Source organism: Syngnathus scovelli, chromosome 17, assembly GCF_024217435.2.
Source record: "Syngnathus scovelli strain Florida chromosome 17, RoL_Ssco_1.2, whole genome shotgun sequence".
Lineage (NCBI taxonomy): Eukaryota > Metazoa > Chordata > Actinopteri > Syngnathiformes > Syngnathidae > Syngnathus > Syngnathus scovelli.
In genome coordinates this window covers 6,908,213-6,931,086 of record NC_090863.1, presented here as the reverse complement: position 1 = coordinate 6,931,086, position 22,874 = coordinate 6,908,213, and the positions used below count along the sequence as shown (strand labels likewise).

At 54.6% G+C, this 22,874-nt stretch overlaps 4 protein-coding genes and 1 long non-coding RNA gene across 12 annotated transcripts; 3 read left to right on the top strand and 2 right to left on the bottom strand.

The window, feature by feature from the left end:
- Positions 1-109: 109 nt before the first annotated feature.
- fastk (Fas-activated serine/threonine kinase) lies at positions 110-4,819 on the top strand. The gene is made up of 11 exons (XM_049748137.2): positions 110-408; positions 963-1,614; positions 1,792-2,086; positions 2,193-2,380; positions 2,545-2,693; positions 2,767-2,983; positions 3,045-3,204; positions 3,376-3,467; positions 3,540-4,122; positions 4,317-4,431; positions 4,510-4,819. The coding sequence occupies exons 2-11, from the start codon at positions 1,002-1,004 to the stop codon at positions 4,594-4,596; spliced, it is 2,499 nt and encodes an 832-aa protein (XP_049604094.1). The 5' UTR covers positions 110-408; positions 963-1,001; the 3' UTR covers positions 4,597-4,819.
- Positions 4,820-4,845: 26 nt separating this feature from the next.
- ubtfl (upstream binding transcription factor, like) lies at positions 4,846-10,518 on the bottom strand. 4 transcript variants are annotated; one of them, XM_049748142.2, is made up of 20 exons: positions 9,500-10,518; positions 8,620-8,709; positions 8,372-8,547; positions 8,111-8,194; positions 7,826-7,981; positions 7,698-7,762; positions 7,502-7,622; positions 7,276-7,386; positions 7,080-7,207; positions 6,779-6,920; positions 6,664-6,705; positions 6,458-6,571; positions 6,274-6,360; positions 6,089-6,199; positions 5,938-6,008; positions 5,666-5,855; positions 5,535-5,582; positions 5,302-5,439; positions 5,134-5,235; positions 4,846-5,026 (listed from the first exon to the last, which is right to left on the bottom strand). In XM_049748142.2, exons 2-20 carry the CDS (start codon positions 8,672-8,674, stop codon positions 4,967-4,969), a joined length of 2,001 nt encoding a protein of 666 aa, XP_049604099.1. In that variant the 5' UTR covers positions 8,675-8,709; positions 9,500-10,518; the 3' UTR covers positions 4,846-4,966. The 4 variants fall into 4 exon arrangements, with proteins under 4 accessions (XP_049604099.1, XP_049604097.1, XP_049604095.1 ...); XM_049748140.2 differs by having other exon boundaries at positions 6,274-6,390; positions 9,948-10,516; XM_049748138.2 differs by having other exon boundaries at positions 6,274-6,390; positions 9,500-10,515.
- Positions 10,519-10,659: 141 nt separating this feature from the next.
- Positions 10,660-11,826, top strand: LOC125985369 (uncharacterized). 2 transcript variants are annotated; one of them, XR_007487298.1, is made up of 3 exons: positions 10,660-10,919; positions 11,150-11,377; positions 11,615-11,826. It is a non-coding gene; the product is annotated as an uncharacterized lncRNA (long non-coding RNA). The 2 variants fall into 2 exon arrangements; XR_007487297.2 differs by having other exon boundaries at positions 10,660-11,377.
- A 276-nt stretch (positions 11,827-12,102) lies between these two features.
- ttc19 (tetratricopeptide repeat domain 19) lies at positions 12,103-14,445 on the top strand. Of its 2 annotated transcripts, XM_049748320.1 has the most exons (11): positions 12,103-12,263; positions 12,611-12,717; positions 12,809-12,885; positions 12,957-13,067; positions 13,160-13,198; positions 13,266-13,322; positions 13,379-13,440; positions 13,512-13,606; positions 13,689-13,852; positions 14,005-14,167; positions 14,233-14,445. In XM_049748320.1, the coding sequence occupies exons 1-11, from the start codon at positions 12,142-12,144 to the stop codon at positions 14,385-14,387; spliced, it is 1,152 nt and encodes a 383-aa protein (XP_049604277.1). In that variant the 5' UTR covers positions 12,103-12,141; the 3' UTR covers positions 14,388-14,445. The 2 variants fall into 2 exon arrangements, with proteins under 2 accessions (XP_049604277.1, XP_049604278.1); XM_049748321.1 differs by lacking the exon at positions 12,809-12,885 and having other exon boundaries at positions 12,122-12,263.
- A 1-nt stretch (position 14,446) lies between these two features.
- On the bottom strand, positions 14,447-22,830 carry dhx9 (DEAH (Asp-Glu-Ala-His) box helicase 9). 3 transcript variants are annotated; one of them, XM_049748306.1, is made up of 28 exons: positions 22,685-22,830; positions 21,726-21,870; positions 21,476-21,616; positions 21,269-21,395; positions 20,996-21,129; positions 20,767-20,915; positions 20,228-20,274; positions 19,736-19,872; positions 19,521-19,610; positions 19,285-19,446; positions 18,974-19,051; positions 18,688-18,879; positions 18,402-18,543; positions 18,256-18,338; positions 18,029-18,185; positions 17,748-17,848; positions 17,463-17,676; positions 17,293-17,387; positions 17,117-17,190; positions 16,860-17,012; positions 16,627-16,787; positions 16,455-16,566; positions 16,226-16,387; positions 16,038-16,165; positions 15,692-15,921; positions 15,485-15,600; positions 14,966-15,169; positions 14,447-14,765 (listed from the first exon to the last, which is right to left on the bottom strand). In XM_049748306.1, exons 2-28 carry the CDS (start codon positions 21,828-21,830, stop codon positions 14,504-14,506), a joined length of 3,756 nt encoding a protein of 1,251 aa, XP_049604263.1. In that variant the 5' UTR covers positions 21,831-21,870; positions 22,685-22,830; the 3' UTR covers positions 14,447-14,503. The 3 variants fall into 3 exon arrangements, with proteins under 3 accessions (XP_049604263.1, XP_049604264.1, XP_049604265.1); XM_049748307.2 differs by lacking the exons at positions 20,767-20,915; positions 20,996-21,129; positions 21,269-21,395; ... (1 more) ...; positions 21,726-21,870; positions 22,685-22,830 and adding an exon at positions 20,337-20,564; XM_049748308.2 differs by lacking the exons at positions 20,767-20,915; positions 20,996-21,129; positions 21,269-21,395; ... (1 more) ...; positions 21,726-21,870; positions 22,685-22,830 and adding an exon at positions 20,351-20,564.
- Between the last annotated feature and the right edge of the window lie 44 nt (positions 22,831-22,874).

Here is a 22,874-nt window from a genome sequence, read left to right as displayed (position 1 = left end):
CGAACACGCTGACCGAGCTTCCTTAGCTCTACAAACGCTCGCTTCAAAGTGCACACGAGTCGGGACTTGGAAGTCGGCGCATCTCGGTCCGCTAAATAAGAGAACTTCACTTCCCAGGATGCACTACTTTGCGGCGTCAAGGGCTTTAGAGAATCCGCTCCCGAGTGAGTCAACTCAATGAGAAAACTGACTCCGAAGTGCCTCTGGAGCATTTGCGCGTCAGCTGCGCGTGGAAATCGACTCCGAGCGGCGGTGTTTGCAAGCAGGAGGCAGCCGTTGCATGCCGGGTAGCCGAGGCGGTGTGCGCTCTGTTTCTGTGCGAAGGAATGAGACGGTTAAACCCCGCTGCCTGTCTCCACGGTCACCGAGCACCTACAGCGGCAGCGGCTCTTTGAGACGAGCGATGAGGTAACGCTGCCCGGCGGGCTCTGATTTCGTTCCATGTTCTCTTTCCGCTCATGCAAGGACGAGTGGTGACCAAGACACGTCGATGCTGTTTAGCTTGTTAGCAGCCGGCTAGCGCGACTTTTCAACTATGTTGTTGTGACAGGCTGACAGCGCCAATAGCTTCGCCCGCGCTAACTGTTGAAAATGGCTAGCAGTCAGGCGTCAGCTGTGACGTTTTATGACGTTTAATGACGCAAGCACGGCATGGGCATTACTACGTAATATGCTGTTATCGCGACTGCGGTGCGTTGTTACCTGTGTGACCGGCAGGCGGCTCTGCTACAGTGAAGACGAATGGGTCGGAGCTAGAGCGAAGAGCCGCTACCACATGACATCAGCTGTTGCACTCGTCAGAGTCCGAGTCTCGATTTTGAGCAATACTCAATTATTTTTTGTGGGTTTTTTTTCTCCCAAAAGTGTCACTCAAATGATTACCCCAACTACCGATCACGTTATTGGATCGGGTCAACCCTACTGTCATGCAATGTCAGAAAGTGTGTTGTGGTTCCATGTAGGAGCGGGGCGCTGGGACCAGCTGATCTGGCGTCTGCACCATGCTGCGTTGGTCCACCGGTTGGCGCGCCCTAAGTGAAGTCGCCGCTGCCACATCGCCCGCCATGCACACTACCCGTCTATACGCTGCAGGGGGAGGTGGCGGAGTCAATGCGGGAAAGCGACGAGGGCTGGCTGTGCTTGAGGTGCCGTCCCCCCATCCCCATCAGTACCAGGTGCTGTCACCGTACCTGCCGTACCCGGGGCCTCGGGGAGTCCGCTTTCAGCCGCCGCCCCGGGCCCACCTTCGCACGCAAGTGGGAGGCAAGAAGAAGACGTGGAACTTCATCCAGGAGAAGATGAGCTACGACACCTTCTTCACCATGAAGCGACTCATTGAGCGCTCGAGCCGCCCTGACGAGGTTCTACGCTGGCTGTCTCAGAACCCGGCCAAGATCTCCCACAACCACTATGCCGTGGCACTGCACAAGATAGCGCAGCTGCTACAGGCCGCCCCCCTCCCGCCGCTGTCCGGCGACGAAGCTTCGGACGCATGTGGTCGGCACGTCTTGGAGCGCCAGGACTTCCTGTCTCTGTGCGATGCCGTCATCAGAGACTGCTCCAACTTTGACAACTTCAGTGTTGTCAACTGCCTGTACGCCGCCGCAGCTCTCGGTAAGTTGCCTGCCCAGAATGCTATCGGGACAAATTGAGGTTGCCAAAGCCATGGTAGATCCTTGGTTCACCAACAATTCGTGTTGCGGCCGAGCGAGTCGCTGCGGCTTTTGGGGGGATGCTGTTGGCGTCCCTGTAGGAAGCTAACCTGCTCGGTGGTGTGCTGTGTGGGGTCAGGACTCCCCGGCGACTGTCCGATGGTGGCGGCGCTGGAGGCCGAGTGCCACGGCCGCCTGCCGCGCTTCAACCAGAAGGACGTGTCCATGGTGTTCAGTTCCAGCCTCAAACTGCACCCTGGCAGCCAGCACCCACTCGCTGAAGCCTGCCTGCTGACTTTGGAGAAGAACCTGGAGCGAGAGCGCCACCCGCAGACGCTCTTCATGCTGCTGTCCTACTACCGCCTCAAAAGGCGTGGCAGCACCAGCGATGAGGACGAGGCGGCGCCAGACCCCCAGCGGGTCCTGGCCAACAGGTAACGGCTAGCAGCGACGTCTTCTATACAGATACTTGCGATCCGGGGCGGGACTCCGGGAACCTTGCGAATGAGAGCCTAACCACGCCTGTGGGTCACCTTTTAGAAAGATCTTGCGTCTGGTCAAACACACGCTGGCCAGCGTCAGTGGCGTGCGAGACCAGGAGATGGCGCTGCTGGACGAGATGTTGGCAGCCTGCGCCCGGGAAGCCAACAACAAGAGCCTGGAGTTCATCTTCAGCTCACACCTCTTCTACCAGAACAGACAGGAGAGGTTCATCAGAAGCCTGGCAGGTCCGTTCACATCAACATTTGTCCAAAATTGGCCACATGGAGTGGACACTTGTGATTTGGGACCAAACAAGAAGATCACGATAGACGAATAGCAGACGGCCTTGAAAAAGGGGCACCAGTGGGCGAGGCGCGCGTTAAGGCGTGTGGCCGTGTGTTTATGTTAGATGAGCTTCCTAAGAAGGAGGACGGCCTGAGCGTGGCCACCATGTCGCTCATCTCAAAGTACGTGGCGCGCCATCGTCTCCGGGAGACGGCCTTACTTGACGCCATCGCGGCCTTCCTAGTCAGGAAAGCAGAGCATCTGGACAGCAAGGTGAGCAGGGCCGGCAGCCGTCCTCTGACCTGACCCCCCCGGCCTGACTCTGTATCACCCCGCGTGCACGCAGGTCATCCAGAAGCTGGTGTTTCCCTTCAGCAGGATGAGCTACCGTCCGTCCAACGAGGACCGGTTCTTCCGGGTCCTGGAGGAGGTTCTGGAGTCCAAAGCGCTGAGCTCCCCGCTGGCCACCGTCAACATCCTCATGTCGCTATTTCAGCTGGGCCGCTTCCCGGGTGCCGTCCTGCATCACGTCTTCTCCCCTGCCTTCATCAGCAACGTCACCGGTCGGTAGCCCGCCCCGGCCTGGCTCGGCCCATGTCACGCTAACACCCGTCCTGCCCGCAGACAGCCCCTACGCCCTGATCGTGCGCCGCTACCTGTCCTTGCTGGATGCCGCCCTGCAGCTAGAGCACCCCCACTACCGGGGCCCCCGCCTGCACCCCGAACTCAAGGTGCTCATGTTCCACCAGGCGCTCACCGCCGACGAGGTCAACCGCAAGTACAGGTGAGCTTAGCCGGTTGTGGGAACCACAAATCCATTGCAAAAAGAATGAAGCTGAACCATTGAGTAATAAAATTGATATCGCGGCCATTGTCCTTTGATTTTGTCTTTTGACACATTCTTGCGAGAACCATTATTGGCCCTGGTTGCTGACCCAATGTGTGAATGTGCCAGTTATAAAGGCGTCGTGGCCGAGGCTCTGCGGCAGCTGGTTGGAGAAAACAACTACAAGCGGGACCAAATACTTGAGCCCGGATACTACACAGGTACACACACACACACGCGCGCAGCACTCACCACATGCAGCACGGCCCACGTCAATCTCGTCTTCTGTCCAGACTTTTTGTTGCGAGTGGATTCGTCCGGTCGGGTTCTTCCCATGCAGTCAAGCGGGCATTCGGTTCCGGGCTCGGCCGTCGGGTGTACTCCACAGGAAGTGGATGACATCAGCAACTTGTCAGCCTCCTTGGCCGCACTGGACACAGGCGCTCGGGAGGCGGCGGGGGCTGCCCAGACCACCGGGGGCACAGTAGAGCCTGGGTCCTTTCCACCTCGGACGGCATACGGCCCGGCGGGCGGCACTTGCCTTAAGGATAGCAGCGGTCCCTCGGACTCGGGTCCCCAGTGCCACGTGCCTGCAGCGGAGTACCATTTGACGGAAAGCCAGGAGAGCGCCACCCTCAGTAGCCCCCCCTCCGAAGGCCCGCTGCCACCAGCAGAGGATCTGGGATTGGTGGCCGTGGGTGCCACCTCCGCCCCAGACTCTCTCTTCCAGTTCTCCATGGGGAAGATCCTGGAGGACGAGGCGAGCGCGGATCTCCCCACTGACAAGGGGACGGCTCTCCACAAAGCGGGGACGCCGAGCGATGGGTCCACGATGGAGGCCGTCCAGCCTCCGCAGAAAGAGCAGCCAATAAGGAGGTGGGTCTCCTCGGCTGCAGTCGTACGAGCCGCGATCGTTATGGCGTCCAAAAGCTATTTTCCATTTGACCGACCGGCGCACGGTCATGTCGACCTTTCTGTCGAGCGTTTCGGAAGTGGACAATTGTGTCACAACATGTCGAGTGTTTCGGAAGTGGACAATTGTGTCGCAACATGACGTGTCCCCCATTCAGGTTGGTAATCTCGGTGAATGACAAATGGCACTACTGCCACAACTCCAGCGTCCTGGTGGGCTCCCGCGCCATGAGGGACCGCCACCTGAGGCTGCTGGGCTACGCCATCCTGCAGGTGCCATGCTAGCCAGTTGCGCTCGTAACACTTGAGTGGATGCTGAGCTATGCTAACGCGTTGCGCGATGTCTTGCAGCTGCCCTACCACGAGCTGGAGAAGCTTAACGGCATCGAGGAGGTCAAGACGTATCTCCGCGCCAAACTCCATGACGTACCGCCGTGAGCCTTTTGTCTTTGTGGCCAAAAATGTTTTTAGGAAATGTGACAAACGGTTGACGGCAGGGTGTCGACTGATGTGTGCGCGCTGTCCAGGGTAACAGGTGTAATGGTTAAAAAAAAAAATGGGTTTGTGGCAGCGAGGGATGACTGTTCATCATGGATGCGGTGAAAGATCAGATTATTTATCACATTGTTAATAGTTAATAAAGTTAATGCTCTTGGCCTGATTTGGTGTCATGGACGATAACACGAGCAAAGGAAAAAAGTGCTTTTATTTCTTAATCCTGTTTTTAGGCACGCCCGCCCCCCTTCCTGTACAAACCCCACCTGTCAGATAAAAACAATGCACCCCCCCCCCCAACGAGAAGGCCGAGCTAGTCGGAGTCACTGGATTGCTCAGAAGACGTCTGATCTTCGTCGTCCTCGTCGTCGTGCTGAGCAAAGATGAGAAAAGTACTGAGGAAACTTCAGCACAAGTGTGATGACTTGCTAAAAGTAGCCTATTTTCCCACACCCTACGGCCATTGGAAGAAAAGATCACCTCATCATCTTCGCTGTCGCTGCTTCCGGACGTCTCGTCTTCTTCGTCATCATCCGACGACGACTCGCTCTTGTCGTCTTCCGAGTCAGACACGACGTCCTTCTGCCGACGCAAGCCGGACGTCAGCGAGCCGTCAGAGAGCTCGGCGGCAAAGGCGACGAGTGTTACCTTGGCTCGGTAGGCCATCGCTCGCTTGGCCACGCCCGCGGCGGGGGGAGTCACCTCGGCGGCTACCGCTTTGCCCTTGGCCGTTACCAGCACTTTGGGGGCGGGGCTAGCGCGGGCTTTGGATGTGCTGCGACGCTTCTGCGGGACGGTCACACACACACACAAAATGAACTTCAAGACAGGGACGGTATGGTCAAGTGTCAGATAAGCCTGGGGAGGGGCGCTCAACTTACCGAGGAGGAAAATTCCTTGTAGGCGGCGCGGTCCTGCGGGGACAAAGACTGATGGGGAGCGGGAGGTTATTGACGGGGTTCCAGCTTGATGGCTCGGCAAAGCGTGGCCGGATCGGTCAGGGCTGCGGTACCTTAAGCCACGCCTCCAGTAGCGAACGGTATCGTGCCTGCGTGGCGTCCACGTGTTTCTTGTATGTGTCCTTCTGACCGGCCGTCAACGCGTGCCAGCGCTTGCCGATCTCCACCATTCGCTCTTTCAGGCTGAAGTGGTTCAGCTCCCCGTTGGTCAGGAGCTCCTGAGAGAACATTTGATAGCCGCTCCTATTGGACGACAAGGTCATTGTTTGGGGAGGAGGGGGGGCTCGGCCACCCCGCACTTGCCCCCAATGTTTTGTGCACTCACACCGGCGGTTTCTTGGGTTCTCCGTCAAACTTGGGCTTCTTCTGAGCCGGCCTCCGGTCCAACAGCTCTCTCTGTGGGCCACGACAAAGCGTGACATCAGCCAAACACTCCAAAGGCATTTGTGGTCGACATTTCAGGGAACTCACGACACCTCATATCGTTTCTGGTCCTCTGCGGCCTTCTTGATCCAGGGGATCTTTTCTTTCTTCTCCATGGCCTTCCAGACATCCTCCATTTCTGCTTGTGCTCGCCTGCGGTTGCTCTGTGCCGCCACACAAAAACAAGCTGTTACTGCAAAGGCTGTTAGCGTGTAGCCCCGCCCTGCCTGGGACGCACTCTGCACTTGCTCAGGAAGTCACCGGCGACGCTGTGCTGCCACATCTCCTCGGCCGTCTTGGGGGTCTCGAGAAGCTTGCCGCTTTTCTGGGGGGACCAAAGGTCAGGCTCTGGCTCCTGCAAGCGGGCCGACGTGTTGGTGGGTCATGCCATGGCACAATAAACCCAAAGCAACGTTTAGGACCTTGACGGGTGACGACTTGGTCCTGTGTGGACTGGAGATGGCGCCCGACGGAAGCCGAGCTCCGCACAGCTTCTCCTCGCTGGCGACTCGGTCCCGTTCCTCATCTGGAAGGCTCTGCAAGACCAACACCATAGTTTTGACACCCGAGTAAACGCATAGTTTCATTCCTGGACCTTTGCTTGTGAAGCTTGAGCAGAGCAGCTTACCTCCAGAAACCTCTGCAAGTCCACGTCGTACTGCTTCTTCCTCTGAAGGCAAACACCAGCGTCAAGGTCAACAGTGAGCATCACGGCGGCGGCGAGGTGGGCGGTGCCCGCAAACCTGCTCGCAGCGCTTCTGAAACATGTCCTTCTCCTTCTGGTTCATCATCTTCCAGCGTTTGCTGCACAAAACCATGCGCTCTGTGCTCGGCACGTCCTTCATGTTCACCATCAACTCGGCGCAGTACAGCGAGTAGCCATTGCTGCCCACCCCAACAAAATAGAAAATATAGAAACAACAACAAAAAAGTGGGATTACTTTTCAACTTTCACTTTTTTAGCTAGCCGCAAATAGCAGCGCTAGCCTGTTACTTAGCAGCCTCTGGCTGCTGAGTGTGTGTGCGTGCGTGCGTGTTGCTCACGGAGGTGGTTTCGTTGGCCGGCCATCAAATTTGTCCTTGAGTTGCCTTTCTGCTTTGGTGAGAACAGAGCGCACGTGTTCGTCCGAGATGACGTCCGGATGAGCTTCCTGGTACACTCTCATGCTGTCCTGAAGGGGCGCGGGCACGGCATCAAATCGCTGCTTTTGTCGTCGCTGTCGCCGTGGTGTTGCCATACCTCGTAGTCCTTTTGGAGCTCCAAGGCTTTGCTGATCCATTTGAGTCTTCTCTTGTCTGACAGCTGTGACCATTGTCTCCTCAGAACCTCTTTCAGCTCCTTCGGACTCACCTGGAAACACGTCTTCATCATCATCATCATCATCCTCATTAGGGCCCCAAGCGATTCATCGTTTATCGGCCTTATTGTATCCGTTGAATTGTGTTGAAATGAATGCATTTTTGACCTCGGGATGCATCTTCATGTAGGTCTTCTTCTCATGGCTGTACCAAAGCTGCTGAGGCGTTTTGGGCTTCTCGGGCAGCTCCGACTTTTTCCTCTCCTCCATCAGCTCGGGATGATCGTGCCTGTGACAGCAAGGCAGCGGTCAACGACGATGTGCCACAGGGGCCGCCACCACGCCTTTCCGGCCGGCACCTTACTTGAAGCGAGCCATGCTCTTCTCAAATGTTTCTTTCTCGTTCTGGAACTCTGCCACATACTTTTGCTACAACGAAAAAAAACACAACTTCAGACATCGTCGGCCGTGTGGGCGGGGCTGCGTGCTGACCTTCTTCTTGTCGGGCAGCTCCCTATATTTCTTGGACAAAATCTTGGTCAAGTCCAAGTTGCTCATCTCCGGGTAGATTTTGGCGTACTTGGCTCGTTTCTCCATGAAAAAGCGGAAGTACGGCGTCAAGGGTTTCTTGGGGAAATCCGGATGCGTCTGTTGCAAAACAAAGCACAAAGCCAATTTGCTAACATGTTTTGCCAATGCCAGGCGGCCGCAGAGGCCTTTCTCTGGCTCCTCTGGCAATTTCTCCATTTCTGATAAGGGGAGAAAAGTGAGACGGACCTTGAGCTTCTTGCCTTTGTAAGGATTTTTCACAAAGTCGATGGCGTCCATGATGAGCTCTGTCATGGTTCGGTACTTGCGCACCTGAAAACAACAATGCCATCACCTCTTTTTAAGACTTCCAATACAAAAAAAAAAGATAAATCACACGTAAAGGTGTGATAGACCCGCAGACCGCAGCTTGGACCTTAAAGAGGCTAACAGGAAATGCACGTCGATTGCATGCTCCAATGACGATGGCTCACAATGAGGATGACGTACCTCGGTGGACACTTTGCTCCACTTCTGTCGACACATTTCTCCCGTGAAGCTTCCGAAGCCCACTTTGTCCCAGTCAAAGTGCGACTCGGTGGTTTTGTACTTGGTGGCGTCCCTGTCGGGCAGGAGACTGCGAATTCTCTCCAGCAGGGTCAGGCAGTCCTCTTGGCGCCACTCATCTGGGAACAGGCGCGGTCACAACCGCCGCTCCATCACAAGCGCTCCTTGCCACCACCACGGTGCTTGCTTACCTGTGACGATCTTCAGTCTGCCGCTGGGAGGCGCAGAAACGCCGCCGCCGTTCATCGCGCTGCGCCTGTCCGATGGAGCCGACTACACTTCTTGAGCGCACACAAACAAAAAGGGGCGTGAACATGCAACTTTTGCTTACCAACCATCCAGATTTCCTTTGGCAGTGCAGTAGAAAGTCCAATTTTACCGGCCGGGTCCTCGGATGCTAGACGTCGCGTTCGGCGCATAGGGTCCAAATTCACCTTCAGACGGTCTACATAAGTGCTCCACTATTGAGGGAGGCGAAAGACGCAGCCTGCCAATTGTCTTTCTCGAATTTGGAACGCATCCGCGATCGAGATGCGAGACACCAAGTGCGATCGAGTCGCACCGGAAGTGACGCCACATAAACTAAATTCCGGCCTTCGGAGGACGCAGCCTGTGGATTTGGACATAGCAATAGCCTCCGTCTGTTGGCACCAACACAAGCCGCCAGATTATTTTAGTATGGTCAGCCCGAAAGTGATAAACGACAGGGGAGCGAATCTAAAATTTAACGGGAAAAAAGTTAGCAACATGGATCGAGTCACGTGTACTGCAAAAAACGAAGGAGAAGAGGAAAAGGCGGGATGAGGCATTTATTTGGAGCAAAAAGAACAAAGAAATAAACATCTCGTGTCGTTCAAATGTTGTCCGGTTGCGGTTTTGCTCGCACTTGTGGTCGCGCGGATGCAGGCAGCGGCTGAGTGAGACGCGCGAAGCCAGGCCAAGCTAAGCCAGGCCGGAGCCAACAAGCCTCCACCGAGAGGCCGCCATGAAGAGAAGACAAGACGGCGCCTGGCAGCGAGCAGGCCTCCAACGCTCCGGAGTGACGGGGGGAAAAGTCCACTTTGGACTCACCTCGCGGTTCGGATGGGCACTCTGCACGCTCGTCGACACTGTGTAGCGATTCGGTGGCCGGGCTTGCATCCAAGGTGGCCTTCCTTTGTGCCCGAAGCTCCGGGGCGTCAGGTCGAAAGCGATCCGACGAAAGGAGCGTCTGGTCCGGGATGAAACTCCGCCCAGCGCCGCAGGGGGAGGACCCCCGAGGCCAAACATGAAGACGAGGCGGAGAAAGGCAGTAGCGGCGCGCGCGACCTGGAGCCCACGGCCGCCACAGCAGCACTTTGGAACTCATTTTCTTTTCATTTCAACTAAAAGGCAACTTTCAGGCCTCCTGCAGAGCGACGCGCAGTGAGGCTGGCGCGACCAAGACATACGTCGACGGCCATTCGCTCGGTGTCGTAGCCTCCAGCCCGGTGCAATCGATGTGCGTCGCAGCTACCGAGGACCGACGGAGACCTCGTACCTCCGCATCCGAGTGCCATCTACCCGCTGTTTGGAAACCCACCGGCCGCCTACTCCCGCCTCCTTGCTGGCTCTCCGAGTCCGGGCCGCCCTGTCCAGCCTTCGCTCTCCGGGCCGCCAGAACAAGGTATCAAAGTATAACACCTGAGCAGGCGAAAGTTAGCCTAGAATGTTGCGTCAAATCAAACAAAGCTGTCACTAAACACGCTGATGTCACCACAGCTGACATCTCCCTGCATTGAACGCCCCCAGCCGGCGCGGAGGAACAGCAGAACTACCGAAAAGACGCAAATACCGATTGCATGCACCCTGCTCTTAAAATACTGCAGAAGCATAAAGCAGTCAGGATCAAAACACAAAGACAAGGGCTTCTTTCTGTCAACAACAAATGAAGCCATAATGCCAGAATGGGAGATGTGTTGAAGAGAAAAATACAAACACCGACAGGACCAAGTGGGAAATGGGGGCTCCCGGTAGTGTGAACTAAAGACTTGTGTGGCTCAACTAGCTGTGAATTGGAAGAAGAGTAGTGGGACGTTAGTTAGTGAAAGACTTTATGGCAGCAGAGCTGTCATTTCTCGACAGCAAGGATGTTCGAGCGGAGGTTCGTAGTTGGCCCGAGTTGCTTCGCACTTTGCACCGCTGGGTGGCAGTGCTGCACATTGTCAACCACCATCCAATTATACGAGAAGAAGTTTCACAATGACGTAAGAACGGTCCATGTGCTTGTTCTTTGCGAGTAGAGCTGCAGCTCAGTTTTAGCACTCGACCAACCATGTGCTATTTCGTCGTGACTTTTCCGTTTGGTCGCGATATTTGAGCTGACGGACTTAGCCGAGCTTACGTTCTAACTGGCGCAAAGTACACTTGATTTGAATTGACGCTTTCAAATCACGCTGTGACGGAGTCGAGTTCGACTTACCTTAAAAGCTGAGAAGATTCCCGCCAGCGTTGGTTTCTTTCTTGTTTCATGGTAAGCAGCTTAGACTTGTGTCGCTCCTTTAAAAGAGACATGGTGTAGAATTTAGTTTTTCAATGTTCATTCATTTACAAAAAAGATTAATTTCAGTAATATGTCAAAAAAGTTCCATAACATCTGCCTATTATTTTTTTTATACAAACTTAGGGTTTAGTAATGTCTAATTATATGGGTCGCAATTTCTGGGGACTTGGCAACAGTCAATCAATTTGTCTTGAATGCAGCCTGAAGTTGGTGTGCAGAAGTGATGAGCTAAAAGGCCGTCTGAAGCCCCTCTCCGAGCAGTCTGTTCACAGGCAGGGGGAGTGTGATGTCTCCGGTCTGAAGCGTGTTCTGATCCGCCACACATCACCATCTTGTCCCATGCTGTGCAGTGCTTCCCATTAACTTTGCTCTCCTTGCTTGCAGAACAAGCCTGGCAAAGAGGCACCATCGTGGAATCTAATACTGTGGTGAGTGATTGAGCGAACGAAGGGGCGGGTCCGTGACAACATGCGGAGATGATGCAAACAAAAGGCCGAATTGTAGCTGTGACAGCCCGCCAGCAGTTTGTTCTCAAGGCGGGAAAAACAGCTTTGACAAAAAAAAACGACCGAAGCGTTTATCTGATCCTCGTTACTTAGTTGCAACGTCGTCGTGGGCATGTGACGTACCACGGCAGCCATCTCAACTTTCGTTTTGTTTTTCAGCACTTTGGGTTGGACTGTCATCACGTGAAGAGATTGAAAGCGCAGCCTCTCCCTGTCCAGAAGGCTGTGTGCCATGCATTTAGGTATGGAGGTGGATTGGGGTCAAAACTTTTGTACTTGAAAAAATAAAACTTGAATTTGAAACTTAAATGTGCTGAGCTTAAAACTTGAAAAATAAAACAATGCATTCAAAATAAAAACACTTGTTTGAACTGTTTCTTGTTTCATTTCAACTGACTTGTGAAAACTGCCCATAGCAACATTTTTTTACAGTAATGCAAATAGTTACTTTCTCTGGTAACTAGTTACTTTTATCATACAGTTAGTTCAGTTACTAACGCAGTTACTTTTGGGACTAACTCTAACCAATTACTTTTAAAATAAAGATGGGATGTCGGATTTTTGAATTAAAAGTCCGACTCGCGACCTTCCAAGAATGCAGCATAAACCCTAGCTCGAGACGCGTCAACTTGGTTTAGGGCGGGCAGAGTGATGACATCACTTCCGCATAGGAATCACTAGTCAAGATGGCGACGACCTGCGCGCAAACTCTAAGGCGAGCGTGCAGGTTTATGTTTGGACGTCCTGGTTTTGGGGCGAGCGGCTCCATTTTGCCGTCGCTTTGCTTTCGGAACGCTCCGCCAAGCAGGTAAGTACTAAGTACTCCATCTCTATTCAAGCGCAAGTACTCACACTCGGCCTACAGCAACGTCATCAACGCTGTCCTCCAAACGTAAGGTTATTGGTCAAAGTATAGTGACGTCATTGTTATGGGGCGTGCATGAGCAACACTCACCCAGTACTTTGACAACCACAAAATAGATTACCTAGCCTAGCAACACCAGTGCACATACAAGTGAACATCATCTGGAGCACTTGCCTCCGCTTACAAGCATGTGTCCACAATCATTGTTGCATTTGTATTTGGCTCTGACCAACCAATCAAACAGGACATTTTTCACACCCATTCTGACATCATGTTTGTTGCTTTTGTAGTAATGGTGGCGTGTTGGGGATCACTGGAGCTGCCTTGCCACAAAGAGGAGGAAGCAGAGGACAGCGACGCAGGAGAGGAGAAACCGTATGGACGGCGGCAACAGCAGGTAAGCCATGTCGTCCTTGAGCCAACTTTATATATCTTGTTCTCCTCTCTTTTTGTTTGGTTTCCCCACAACTGCCTTGTCGCCCTTTTAGCCTTTTTGTTTTTCGGCTCATCCAAAGAGGTGCCGAGCAGTGAGGAGGAGCTGATTTTGCTTCTGAAGAAGGCCAAGGTTGCAAAGCGCCCCATGCATTTACGAGCTCACCTCTCGTCGTTTCCCCTGTGACGTGATCTCGTCCGCAGCTCAGCATGTTAAGGGGCGAGCTGGAGGCGGCTTCATCCTTCCTGCACGCCGCTGTCGCCATTGCACAACGGGAACGCCACCAAGCGGCCATCATCTACACGTACAGCCAGGTTGGAAAAGGCGGCAGCGTGGAGTCTTTCTTGTTGCTGAGTCCAGCCTCTCAAATAGGCGCTCTGGCTATCACGTGACAATGTCTCCTCAGATGGCCAACCTGGCCTATGTTCAAGGTCATATGACTCAGGTGAGTAGGAGTTTGTTTGGCGGCCCATGGCTTCCTGCAGCGTGATGTCCCGCCTCTGGCCCAGCAGGCTGAGAAGCTCTTCAAGGCGACCATGAGCCACATGCTGGCCAACGGGACGCCGGAGGTGAGCCACCTTTGGGCCCACTCACCAGCTTGCCACTCAACAATTCCCATTTGCAGGACGACAACGCCTTTGTGGAGATGTCCCTCAAGCTGGCCACCATGTACGCCCAAGAGAACAAGTAAGAAAGAAATGCTAAGGGACACCGGGTTCAGATCAGGTGAGTCCTGACCATGCGTGTGCGTGTGTGAGGACGGAGCTCGCCGAGCACGGTTTCAGGTTCTGCTTAGAGACTTTGGAAAGCAAAGTGCAAAAGCTGGAGACGACGCCAGCGGATGAGCGAACAGGTGAGCGCAGGTTTGAAGGAGACATGTTTTTCATCTTGCCCTCCTTGTTCTTCACGCGCCACGTTTCTCTCGCTCCTGGCAGAGGCCGATGAGGTTCTGAGGAAGGACACCCATCTGCTTCTGGGTTTGTGTTTGGACTCTCACGCTCGCTACCTGGCGGCCACAAAGCGACTGACCCAGGCCGCCGCCCACTACCGCAGAGCTTTGGACATCTGCCGGCAGGAGCAGGGTCCGCATCACCACCAGGTGGGAGACGGCACATGCTCGTCAGACTTAAGTCTGCTGATGTCTGTCCTGTCCATACTCATGCGTGAGAAGGATGACTAGTACTGAGATTGCAGTACTTGTGCTCAGTCTGAGGAAAGAACTGTGTGCGTGTATGTGATACTCACCCGCAGACGCTGGTCCTGATGAGCGACCTGGCCACCATTTTGGATATGCAGGGTCACCACGACGATGCCCTGGCCCTTATCCGTCAGGCAGTGGACGGGGGCCGAGTCTCGGGACACCAGGACCTTCACGTCCTCCTGGCCAACATGGCCGCTCTCCTGCTGCACGCAGGTGGGACGACGAGTCGCCCGGCGGGCCGATAACGGCGACCTGTCCTTCTTGGTTTACGTCTTCAGGTCGCCGAGACGACGGTCTGCGCACCTACCGCGAGGCCCTCGATCTGGCGCGGGAAGTGGATGATGGCGAGGCTGTCCGGCACATCTTGCAGGACCTCGACCGGGCCACCAAGACCGACCCCAGCCAAGAGGAGGCGGAGCAACGTGCTGCTTAGATGAGGGTCATAGGTCAAAAGGAGGGGAGCGGAAATAAAGGAGGTTGAAATCAACAAAGTCTGTTTGGTGATTTATTGAAGCCGAGAAGACAATGAGGCCAGCGCAAAGTTTCCTCTCAGTAACCACCGTAGCCGCCTCGGCCATAGCCCCCTCGGCCGTGGCCCCCTCGGCCGCCCCACCCTCTACCTCGGTAGCCCCCTCCTCCGCCATATGGCCCTCTTTCGCCTCGATATCCTCGATAGCCTCCTCGGTAGCCCCCTCTTGCTTGGCCATAGCCGCCTCCCCCTCTGTATCCCCCACCTCCCCCCTGGTAGCCTCCTTCTCCGCCCCCTCTGTCAAAGCGTCCCATCTTGGGGGGGCGAGGGCCGTCGCCCATCCTGCAGAGAGACAAAGGTGCCCGTTAGCGTATCATTCTTTCAAAGAGTCGGCAAACATTGCATCGACTTGCTTTTGTCTTTACACTCCGTGAGTGTGAATCGCCACCACCCATTTTGGGGCAGATTTAAAACGACAAGATGAACTGAACGTTTTCTTGTCAAGCACTCCAACTCTGCAAAGAAAGCAGTTTCTTACTCACCTGCGGTTGGCAGCGGCAGCCAGGTTGATTCCCGCGGCGGAAGGCTTGGACACATGTCGGATGAGGTTAAGCAGCCGCTGGTTGCTTTGGTCCAACTGGGAGATGTGCTCAGGGTCTTTGCTCACTTCAACCACCACAGCCTCCAGCGCCACCCGGAGAGCCAGGATGTGGCCTGCAGTCTCGTGAGGGAGCCGCAGCTTGATCCTGTGCGCGTCACATGAGCTGTTTACTCCTTTTTCTGGACTTTTTATCTAAAGTCAAGCGTACCATCTGGCGGTTGAAGTGCTTGTGATTAAAAGGGGGGGGGGGGGGGGGGGGGGGGGGGGCATCACCCTATCTTGCTTGGCACAGAACGTTTTGATCCTACTGGATGACCGAGAGTAACTCCAAAACTTTGGAAAAGGCTAGTGGCTGCTACCATGTGCTTTGTCAAAGTGAAATATGAATGCCGCTACCTACACCTTCCAACAGCGCCAAGCCAAGGGCCACCTTGCTACATGGAGTGGATTAATCTCTCACCAGTCGTCCAGCTCCACAACGTCTCCGTCGGAGGAGATCTTCTTGCAAGCGAAGAGCAGAAGCTGCAGGGCACTAACCAAGGTCATCCCTTTGGCGGAAATGGCTCGTGTGCGAATCTGCCGCACAAAAACGATAAGGCGTAATTCGGGAGCGGCCTGCGATGTGCTTGCGCTAGTTGACAACAGCCGCTCTGAGCGCTCACGTCACCTTCTCGCTGAAAACGAAGAAGGGCGACGGGTAGGCGAGGTCGTGGTTGGTGAAAGGGCAGTTGACGGACGTTTTGTGGATAAGGGCGTTGCGTCCCTCCGTGGTGAGGATCTTCCTCTTCTCCTTGTGAAAGCAAACGTTAGGATAGGCGCCGTACGTCAGCAGAGACACCACCACGTCCAAGTTGTTGTCCGGGCCCACTGCCGTGAACGTCTGTGTCAAGAGACTCTCTGAAAGGCATGCGCGCCATCGCAAAATTAGGACACACCCACACAAACCATCTTTGGACAGACTTCTCTCCAAAAGATTGACACCGTTCGAGCGAGCACGGCGACGGAGCGGGTACCTTCGGGAAATCCAGCATTGGCCAGGATCTCCTTGAGCTGGACTTTGGCCTCCCAGGTCATCCGTAGGGTTGCCATATTGAGACGTTTGTGTTCGCAGAAGCGACTTTCTGCCTCCTCGCCGTTGATCCTGAGAGGGAGTTTGAGGCCATGAGCGGCGGAGGGCGGCCGGTGGTGACGTCGTACCCACCTGACTTCATCCCAGGCCTGGAAGACGCACAAGAGTGCGACGTGGTCTGAGAAGCGGGTGCCGGCAAAGTTCCTGTGGACGAAGCCCAGACGCTTGCCCTCGCTAATGAAGGGTTCTTGGAAGCAGGTCGCCGCCGAGATGGTGCACATGGCGTCTCCCACGCTAGACACACACGCACACGCATCAAGACAGGCAGCAAGCAAAGTAGCAGCAAGTGGAGGAAACTGACTGGAAAATGCAGCCCATGATCATCATCTTTCCCAGCCGAGGCTCAATGGGCAAGCGGGCCAAGATGCGCCCTAGCGGAGTCAGCTCATCGTTCGAATCCAGCGCGTCCAGTTCTGCGCATAAAGCCGAGGTTGTTGCGTGGCCGCTGCGTGCGTGTGTGCGTGGGCACTCACCTCTGAGCGTGTGTTCCGCCTCTATGACGGCATCCAGCGGCGGCGGCTCGATAGCTTTAGACAGGAAGTGACCGATGGCGCCAAGCCTCAGCAGCTTGATGCTCAGGGCAACTTCATGCAGCGGAGTTCTAAAGATCTCGGGAGTCATGTGGGTCTCCAGCCTACAAGCGCACGTGCACGCACAGAGTCAATTTACGGGGGCGGGGTCGTGGTCGCTGTGGCTGCGGTCATACTTGTCAAATCGCGCGCGGCTGCAGAGGTGGAAACAGAATCCGGCTCGAACTCGGCCGGCCCGCCCTTTCCTCTGCTCCAGGTTGGTTTTGGAGGCCCACACGGTGGCGTAGTTGGTCATATTGTTGTGAGATGTGAACAGCTTCACCTTCTGCCTGCACGCAGGGCATCGTGATAAGGACAGGCGAGTCACTCAACACATTTCATTTCCTTTCATTTTCAAGATGTCGGGCAGGGAGGCGGCCGCGACGAAACCTACTTGCAGGAGTCGATGACGTAGACCACGTCGTTGATGGTGATGCTGGTCTCAGCAATGTTGGTGGACAAAATCACCTGCAAGACAAGCATGACATGAAATGAGACGACACGCGTTGAGAGTAGCGAGGCTTTTTGAGTTGGCACAAAGACGCAAGATGGCAGAGAGACGTAACCAACCTTCCTGACGTCATCCGGCACAGGATCAAAGACTTGCCTTTGCTCCTCTCTGGGAATCTGAGAGTGTAGCGGGAGAATGCGGTATCGGCTCGGGCCTGGAAGTACAGCACAGAGTGACATGACACACCAGCAAAGCATGGGTGGCCGGCCGCCACGGAATGTGGACGTACCAAAGTGGGGATTGCACTCCAGGTGGCGCTGCATGGCGTAAATGAGGTTCCAGCCTGGTAGGAAGACCAGGACGGCACCCAACACGTGCAGCGTCTCGATGTACTTGAGCAGAGCCTCCACCAGCTCGAAAGACAGCTCCTTCTCGTTCAACTGTGCCATGGAGCGCTTGGTTTCCGCCGAGTACTCGTCCCCGCATAGCACGTTGCAGTTGACCTGCAAGGGCGCGGCAACGCTCAGGCGGTGAGGCGAGCTGCCACCGGCCAGCCAGCGTCGGCGTAACTTACGTCTTCGTCTGCGCCGCCTTCCTCATCTTTGTCTCTCTTCTTGCGCTCAAGCGGGGGCGGCACAAAGTTGGTCATCTGGATGCAGTCTTCCAGGAAGTACTCTGTGCCCGTACATCACACAAACGCAATGTCAAAGCACTTTCACGGTGCTCTCTAGTAAAGCACAACGGCAATGCGCACACACAAACACAACTTTTGGTTCTGTCTTCACCTCAACAAGGACACGCTTGGAGCCGCTCAAATGAATGGATCTTTTTTTCTGGTGTCGCCATCGTCCCTACCTTGCACGGAGAAGGTGCGTCCGAACACTTCGATGACCGGGCAGTCGAAGAAGTACTCCCGGAACATGCTGGTGTCGATGGTGGCCGACATGAGGATGATGCGGATCTCCGGGAATGCCAAGACCACGTCCCTGAGGACGACCATCAGGAAGTCCGTCTGTGGATACGCACGGGGACAAAAAGTTGAGGTGGGCGAAGCCGGGGGCGCTCGCTCGCAAACGGCTCACATTGATGTCTCTCTCGTGGATCTCATCCACGATGACGTGGCTGATTCCTCGAATCCCCGCCTCCAGTTTTCTCAGGAGCACGCCTGAAAGAGAGAGTATGCGTCAGGGCAGGCAGCCCGAGCACAAGAAGAAATCGGCCTACATACCGATGGTACAGAAAAGGATGCTGCCGTGAGGGCGGGGCAGGATGGACTCAAAGCGGACGCTGTAGCCACAGCTCCGACCCAGATCCTCCGCTCTCTCCGTGGCCACTCGCTCCGCCACCGACACAGCGCTGATACGTCTGGGCTGAACACGGCAACCGAAGCAGAACAGATTTCAAGATGAAAACCGCAAACGGAGCTCGAGAAAAGATTATTTACACCACTCCAGAGAGCAAGAGATCCCTGACAAGTTCCCAGTTGACTTGCGGCCCGGCCCGCAACTGCGCACCTGCGTGACCACGATGTTGCAGTGGGCGGCTTGGCCCGCCTTGATGAAGCGGTCCAAGATGTACTGTGGGACCTGAGTGGTTTTGCCGCAGCCGGTGGCCCCTCTGATGATCACCACTGAGTTGCTGTTCACTGCGGACATAATGTCCTCCTCAAATTGCTTGACAGGCAGCTGCTCGCGCTCGCTCAGCATCTGCGCAGAGGCAAGTTCCATGACATCCATGATGATCTGCGCTCGAGTTAAAAACTTGCCTCGTCTCAATAAACCGTCGGTTCGGCTCAGGTACCTTGTGAAGGTGCTCGTCGTGCTCCAGCCGCTCTGTCATCTCATGCTGAAGGTCAGTACTGATTTGCTCCGGCGTGCACTGCGACAAAGCGGAAGCGACGTTATGGAGCGCCTCGGTGACAACAAGCTCAATTGGGCGGACAAGATCTGACTGCATCGAAATAATTTTTTTATCGAAGATGGATTAGCTCCTTATTGTTGCAGATGAAATACAAGTTGCAAAGTTTGCCTGAACGCTGTTTCCACCAATTGAACGTCAAATAAGTGTAGCAAATTGCCTGACAACCACGCGGGACACGACGGCTCACTCACAAAGGCCAGCGGGCCCTCGTCGATGTTGCTGCTGGTCCAGGGGTTCCAATTGACCTGCGGCGGGGACCATGGCACCACGCCTGCCCCACTCTGCCGCTGAGATGGCTCGAACGCCGCCACCTTGGCGGGAAGCAACGATACTGTCTCGCCGGGGTTTGCAGGCTGAACAGGAAGTAGAAGACGGCCTCAGAGGAGGTTGCTGTGTGCGTGTGTCTGTGTGAGGCGTGATGACTCACGGGCGGAGGGATCCGCACCCCGAGCTCCTCAACGACAACGCTGAGCTGCTGCTGGAGCTCCGGAGACACCGGCACATCAAACACTTCCAGCTGCAGACGTAAACGACGCACACGGTCAGACTCAAAATTTATTTTAAATTTTAGTCTTCTTCCTCATCTGGAAGTGAAACATTTCAAAGGCAAGGGCAAGAAGTGAACCGGCGGCGAGCGCTTACGCGTTCTCCCTCCTTCTTCTTGGTGACGCCCGAGTAGGCCTCGATGATGCCCAAGTGGTACAGCTGGCGCACCAGAGACAGGGCGCACGACTGCGCCGCCAGCTTCTTGTTGGAGCCATGCTCGCGTGCGGTCACACCTGCGGGGGGGGCACATACGAACAGTTCACCACACAGCTTTTCTCTGCAACTCAAGAATCCGTCACGGCTCTGTTGGGAACACCTCCCTCTATCAGTAGAAACGGAGTTTCCAGTGCATGGGGGACAAGTCAAATTGGGGCCCATTCCGAAAAGGAGGCTGAGCAAGTCGTTTGATTATTATTATTATTTGATTATTACACACGCCACAATTACAAAATTGGGTGGATATTACGGAAAGGAGGCAAGCCGACGACGAGGTGCTGCGTTATGTGTAGGCGACACGGATGACGTCAGTCAAAACTTTTTTCTGCTCAGCATTCCCAACACAGCCCACGGGAGAGCGAGAGGTCTTACGGCGGCCAAGTTGTCGGACATGCAGCTGCATCTCGGCGATGAAGCTCCTGCGTACACACATTCCATTAAGTTGAGCACCACCGCTCAGACAAGACACTAGTCAACTCACCTGACCCCACTGACTTTTGTGCGTTTTTCTGCCGGACTTGAGCTTCAAGGGGCGGGACCTGGCCGCCTGGGGGGCGCGGCCCGCGGAGACGGCGTCATCAGAACAGATCTCAAAACACCACCAGAAGCCTTTAGCGCTTGTAAAGCCATTCTGGTGTCTTCCCTCTGGGTTCTGATGACGCCGGGCCGCGGCCGACCGTGACCTTGCAGTCGTCCAGCAGAAAAGCACACGCTAACTAAAGAAGGCAAAGGTCACCAGCAGCGGGCGAGCAGCATCGCCAGAACAGAGGGTCAGAACCGGGGCCAGTCCACCGTGGCTCTTAAAGAATTCAAGTGAGAGTCCAAAGAGCCACGCGAGGCCCAAAGATGTTTTCAGAGTGCGGATGCTGCTCGTCCGTCTGGACTTTTTGCCGGAAGGTTCCGCCGCAGACCTGTTGTGGTCGGGCCCCACTTGGCTGTATTTATACTCAGCGCTGGTCTTCTCCTTCTGGAAGTACTGGTTGAGACGGGCTTTGGCGTTCTCCAGAGTCCAGTTGCCATGAAGACTGGCGTTCAGGTCAACCTCCTCCGACTCCAGAGTCTGCAGGACACAAAGTCCGGCGGCAAATGGCTTAGCCTTTCTGGTTGCCGTCAATGCGTGGCAAGTGAGCGTCGTCCTACCGCCTGAGCTTCCTGTTCATCCCGCCTGGCGTAGTAGTCCTTCAGGTTGGCGCCACGCTCCCAGTCAGCTCCCCCACCGCCGCCAGAGTACCCCAGTCCAGTTACCCCCGGAACTGGAACAGCCCTCATCTCCTCTGCAAGGCGCAGGCAAAACACAAAAGAGGGTGACCACTTTCCGTGGCAGACCGGCTTTCCGCTCAAAACGGTTTTGTCGTTGGCGTTTTGTGACAGCTACAACAAAGCAGACCTTTGCATAAAAAATACACGCGTCACCTTGTTCCGCCTTAACCACCAGATGAGGCGGCAGCGGCCCGCTGGACGGCAGACTCCCAAAGGGCACCTTGGCTTCTCCGTCAGGCTGATGGGTGCCCGGCACGCCTGCGTGCTGGGCCACACCCGCCTGCTGGCACAAAATACTTGTTAGCGCGAAAGGTGGGTGACAACCTTCTCATAGGTTGCGCGGCGCACAGCGAGACTCACGCCAAGGGCCGGAACCTCAGCGGCGCTCATTTCTCCCACCCGGACCAGAAAGTTGACAAAGTCCCGAGCGGCGTTGGACTGGGCGTCTTTCTTGTTGGTGGAGTTGCCCATGCCGGTGTAGTTGAAGCCATCCACGCGTACCTGCGGCACAGACCAGGAGAACATCTTGGAGGCGAAGGACGAGGACAGTCGCATGTTCGTCGGTCCTCACAATTGTGCAAATGCACTCGAAATGAAATGATGAACACACCTCACACATGAATCGGTTTTTGGTGCCTGCGGCGCGGATGTCGTAGTTGGGGGTTAACTTTTTTTTGCCACACCATGCGTACAGGAAGTTCTTGATGTCAGCCATGGCAAAGACAGGATGAGCGTCTTTCCCTCTTGCACCGACACTGCGCAAGCACAAAACAATCTTCATTGCATAATTTTGTGGCTTACATTGGTGAATAAGCGTGCATTTTTGGGAACGGTCGCTGAGCTGTTGCTTGCTATCAGAGGTGCCGTGCCACGATGGCTCAGTTCTTTTTCCTCTCGTTTGCTATGTGAATTGCAGCAATTTTGTCAACTACAAATGTCTCTAAGCGATGCCAGATCCATTCCACCGTGACCTCTGACGGTCTCTTCATTTTTATTTTCTCTTTATGGGTGTGAATTGAAAGAACTTAATTTATCATACGTTTCCATGTATCAGTGTAGCTTACCAACACTAACTACATTTGGAAAAGTTTAAAAATTAAGGTTTTGGGAGCTTTAAATTCGGATTCAACAAAACGGTCAAATAAAACATTTGGGGTCCCGAACAAAGTCACCACCAATTGCTCCATTTTCAGAGTTTTTCTTGATTTATAAGAAAATGATGCCCGTGTCACACTTGAATGAAATGAACCTTGTCGTTGGTGCTAATTGTGGCTACGGCAAGCTAGCATCTTAACTTCCTTTGCTGTCATTTCAAGCTTGGACCTTAAGACGTCCAAATATTTCACGTTATCGCACATTGCGGACATTTTACATGCGATTCCTTAGCATTAGCAACAAATTGAATTGAACAAAAAATGAGCCGCTTTACCACGGTTTCGCTGAATGAGCTAAAACAAAACAGCTTAGGCTTTGCCCGCGCTACTCTTATTTGCTGTATTTCGCGTCAGCTTGCCAACATTAACCGACAAGGGCGAGCTTTATCTCTTTGTCAAAGCCTTTTTTGCTCACGTTTGGTGTTGCTCCTGCGAGTGGCGTTCAAATAACGGGTCCGTGAATATCAGTACGTCGTCCCGACAGAATGCCCTCGTCTTCTTCGGCTTTGTTTTGAGTTCACGCGCGCCTTAAGTGCATTGCTGGCCCCTACTGACAATCAAACGTAACTGAGCTCGACTGTCGAATAAGTCCGTAGAGAATAATT

What these genes read in the sequence shown, in the direction of transcription:
- dhx9 (XM_049748306.1), bottom strand. Translation starts at nt 21,830, where the DNA reads ATGGCTGACATCAAGAACTTCCTGTACGCATGGTGTGGCAAAAAAAAG. An exon ending in GTGGGGCCCGACCACAACAG is followed by an intron (nt 20,275 to 20,766) that starts GTCTGCGGCGGA and finishes GTGTGTACGCAG; the next exon opens with GAGCTTCATCGCCGAGATGC. An exon ending in CAATGCTGGATTTCCCGAAG is followed by an intron (nt 15,922 to 16,037) that starts GTACCCGCTCCG and finishes CATGCCTTTCAG; the next exon opens with AGAGTCTCTTGACACAGACG.
- ubtfl (XM_049748140.2), bottom strand. Translation starts at nt 8,674, where the DNA reads ATGAACGGCGGCGGCGTTTCTGCGCCTCCCAGCGGCAGACTGAAGATC. An exon ending in CGGCCAACGAAACCACCTCC is followed by an intron (nt 6,921 to 7,079) that starts GTGAGCAACACG and finishes TGGGGTGGGCAG; the next exon opens with CAATGGCTACTCGCTGTACT. An exon ending in ACAAGGAATTTTCCTCCTCG is followed by an intron (nt 5,440 to 5,534) that starts GTAAGTTGAGCG and finishes ACCGTCCCGCAG; the next exon opens with AAGCGTCGCAGCACATCCAA.
- fastk (XM_049748137.2), top strand. Translation starts at nt 1,002, where the DNA reads ATGCTGCGTTGGTCCACCGGTTGGCGCGCCCTAAGTGAAGTCGCCGCT. An exon ending in GTTCATCAGAAGCCTGGCAG is followed by an intron (nt 2,381 to 2,544) that starts GTCCGTTCACAT and finishes TGTTTATGTTAG; the next exon opens with ATGAGCTTCCTAAGAAGGAG. An exon ending in AAAGAGCAGCCAATAAGGAG is followed by an intron (nt 4,123 to 4,316) that starts GTGGGTCTCCTC and finishes TCCCCCATTCAG; the next exon opens with GTTGGTAATCTCGGTGAATG.
- ttc19 (XM_049748320.1), top strand. Translation starts at nt 12,142, where the DNA reads ATGGCGACGACCTGCGCGCAAACTCTAAGGCGAGCGTGCAGGTTTATG. An exon ending in ATGGACGGCGGCAACAGCAG is followed by an intron (nt 12,718 to 12,808) that starts GTAAGCCATGTC and finishes TCGCCCTTTTAG; the next exon opens with CCTTTTTGTTTTTCGGCTCA. An exon ending in ATGTACGCCCAAGAGAACAA is followed by an intron (nt 13,441 to 13,511) that starts GTAAGAAAGAAA and finishes TGCGTGTGTGAG; the next exon opens with GACGGAGCTCGCCGAGCACG.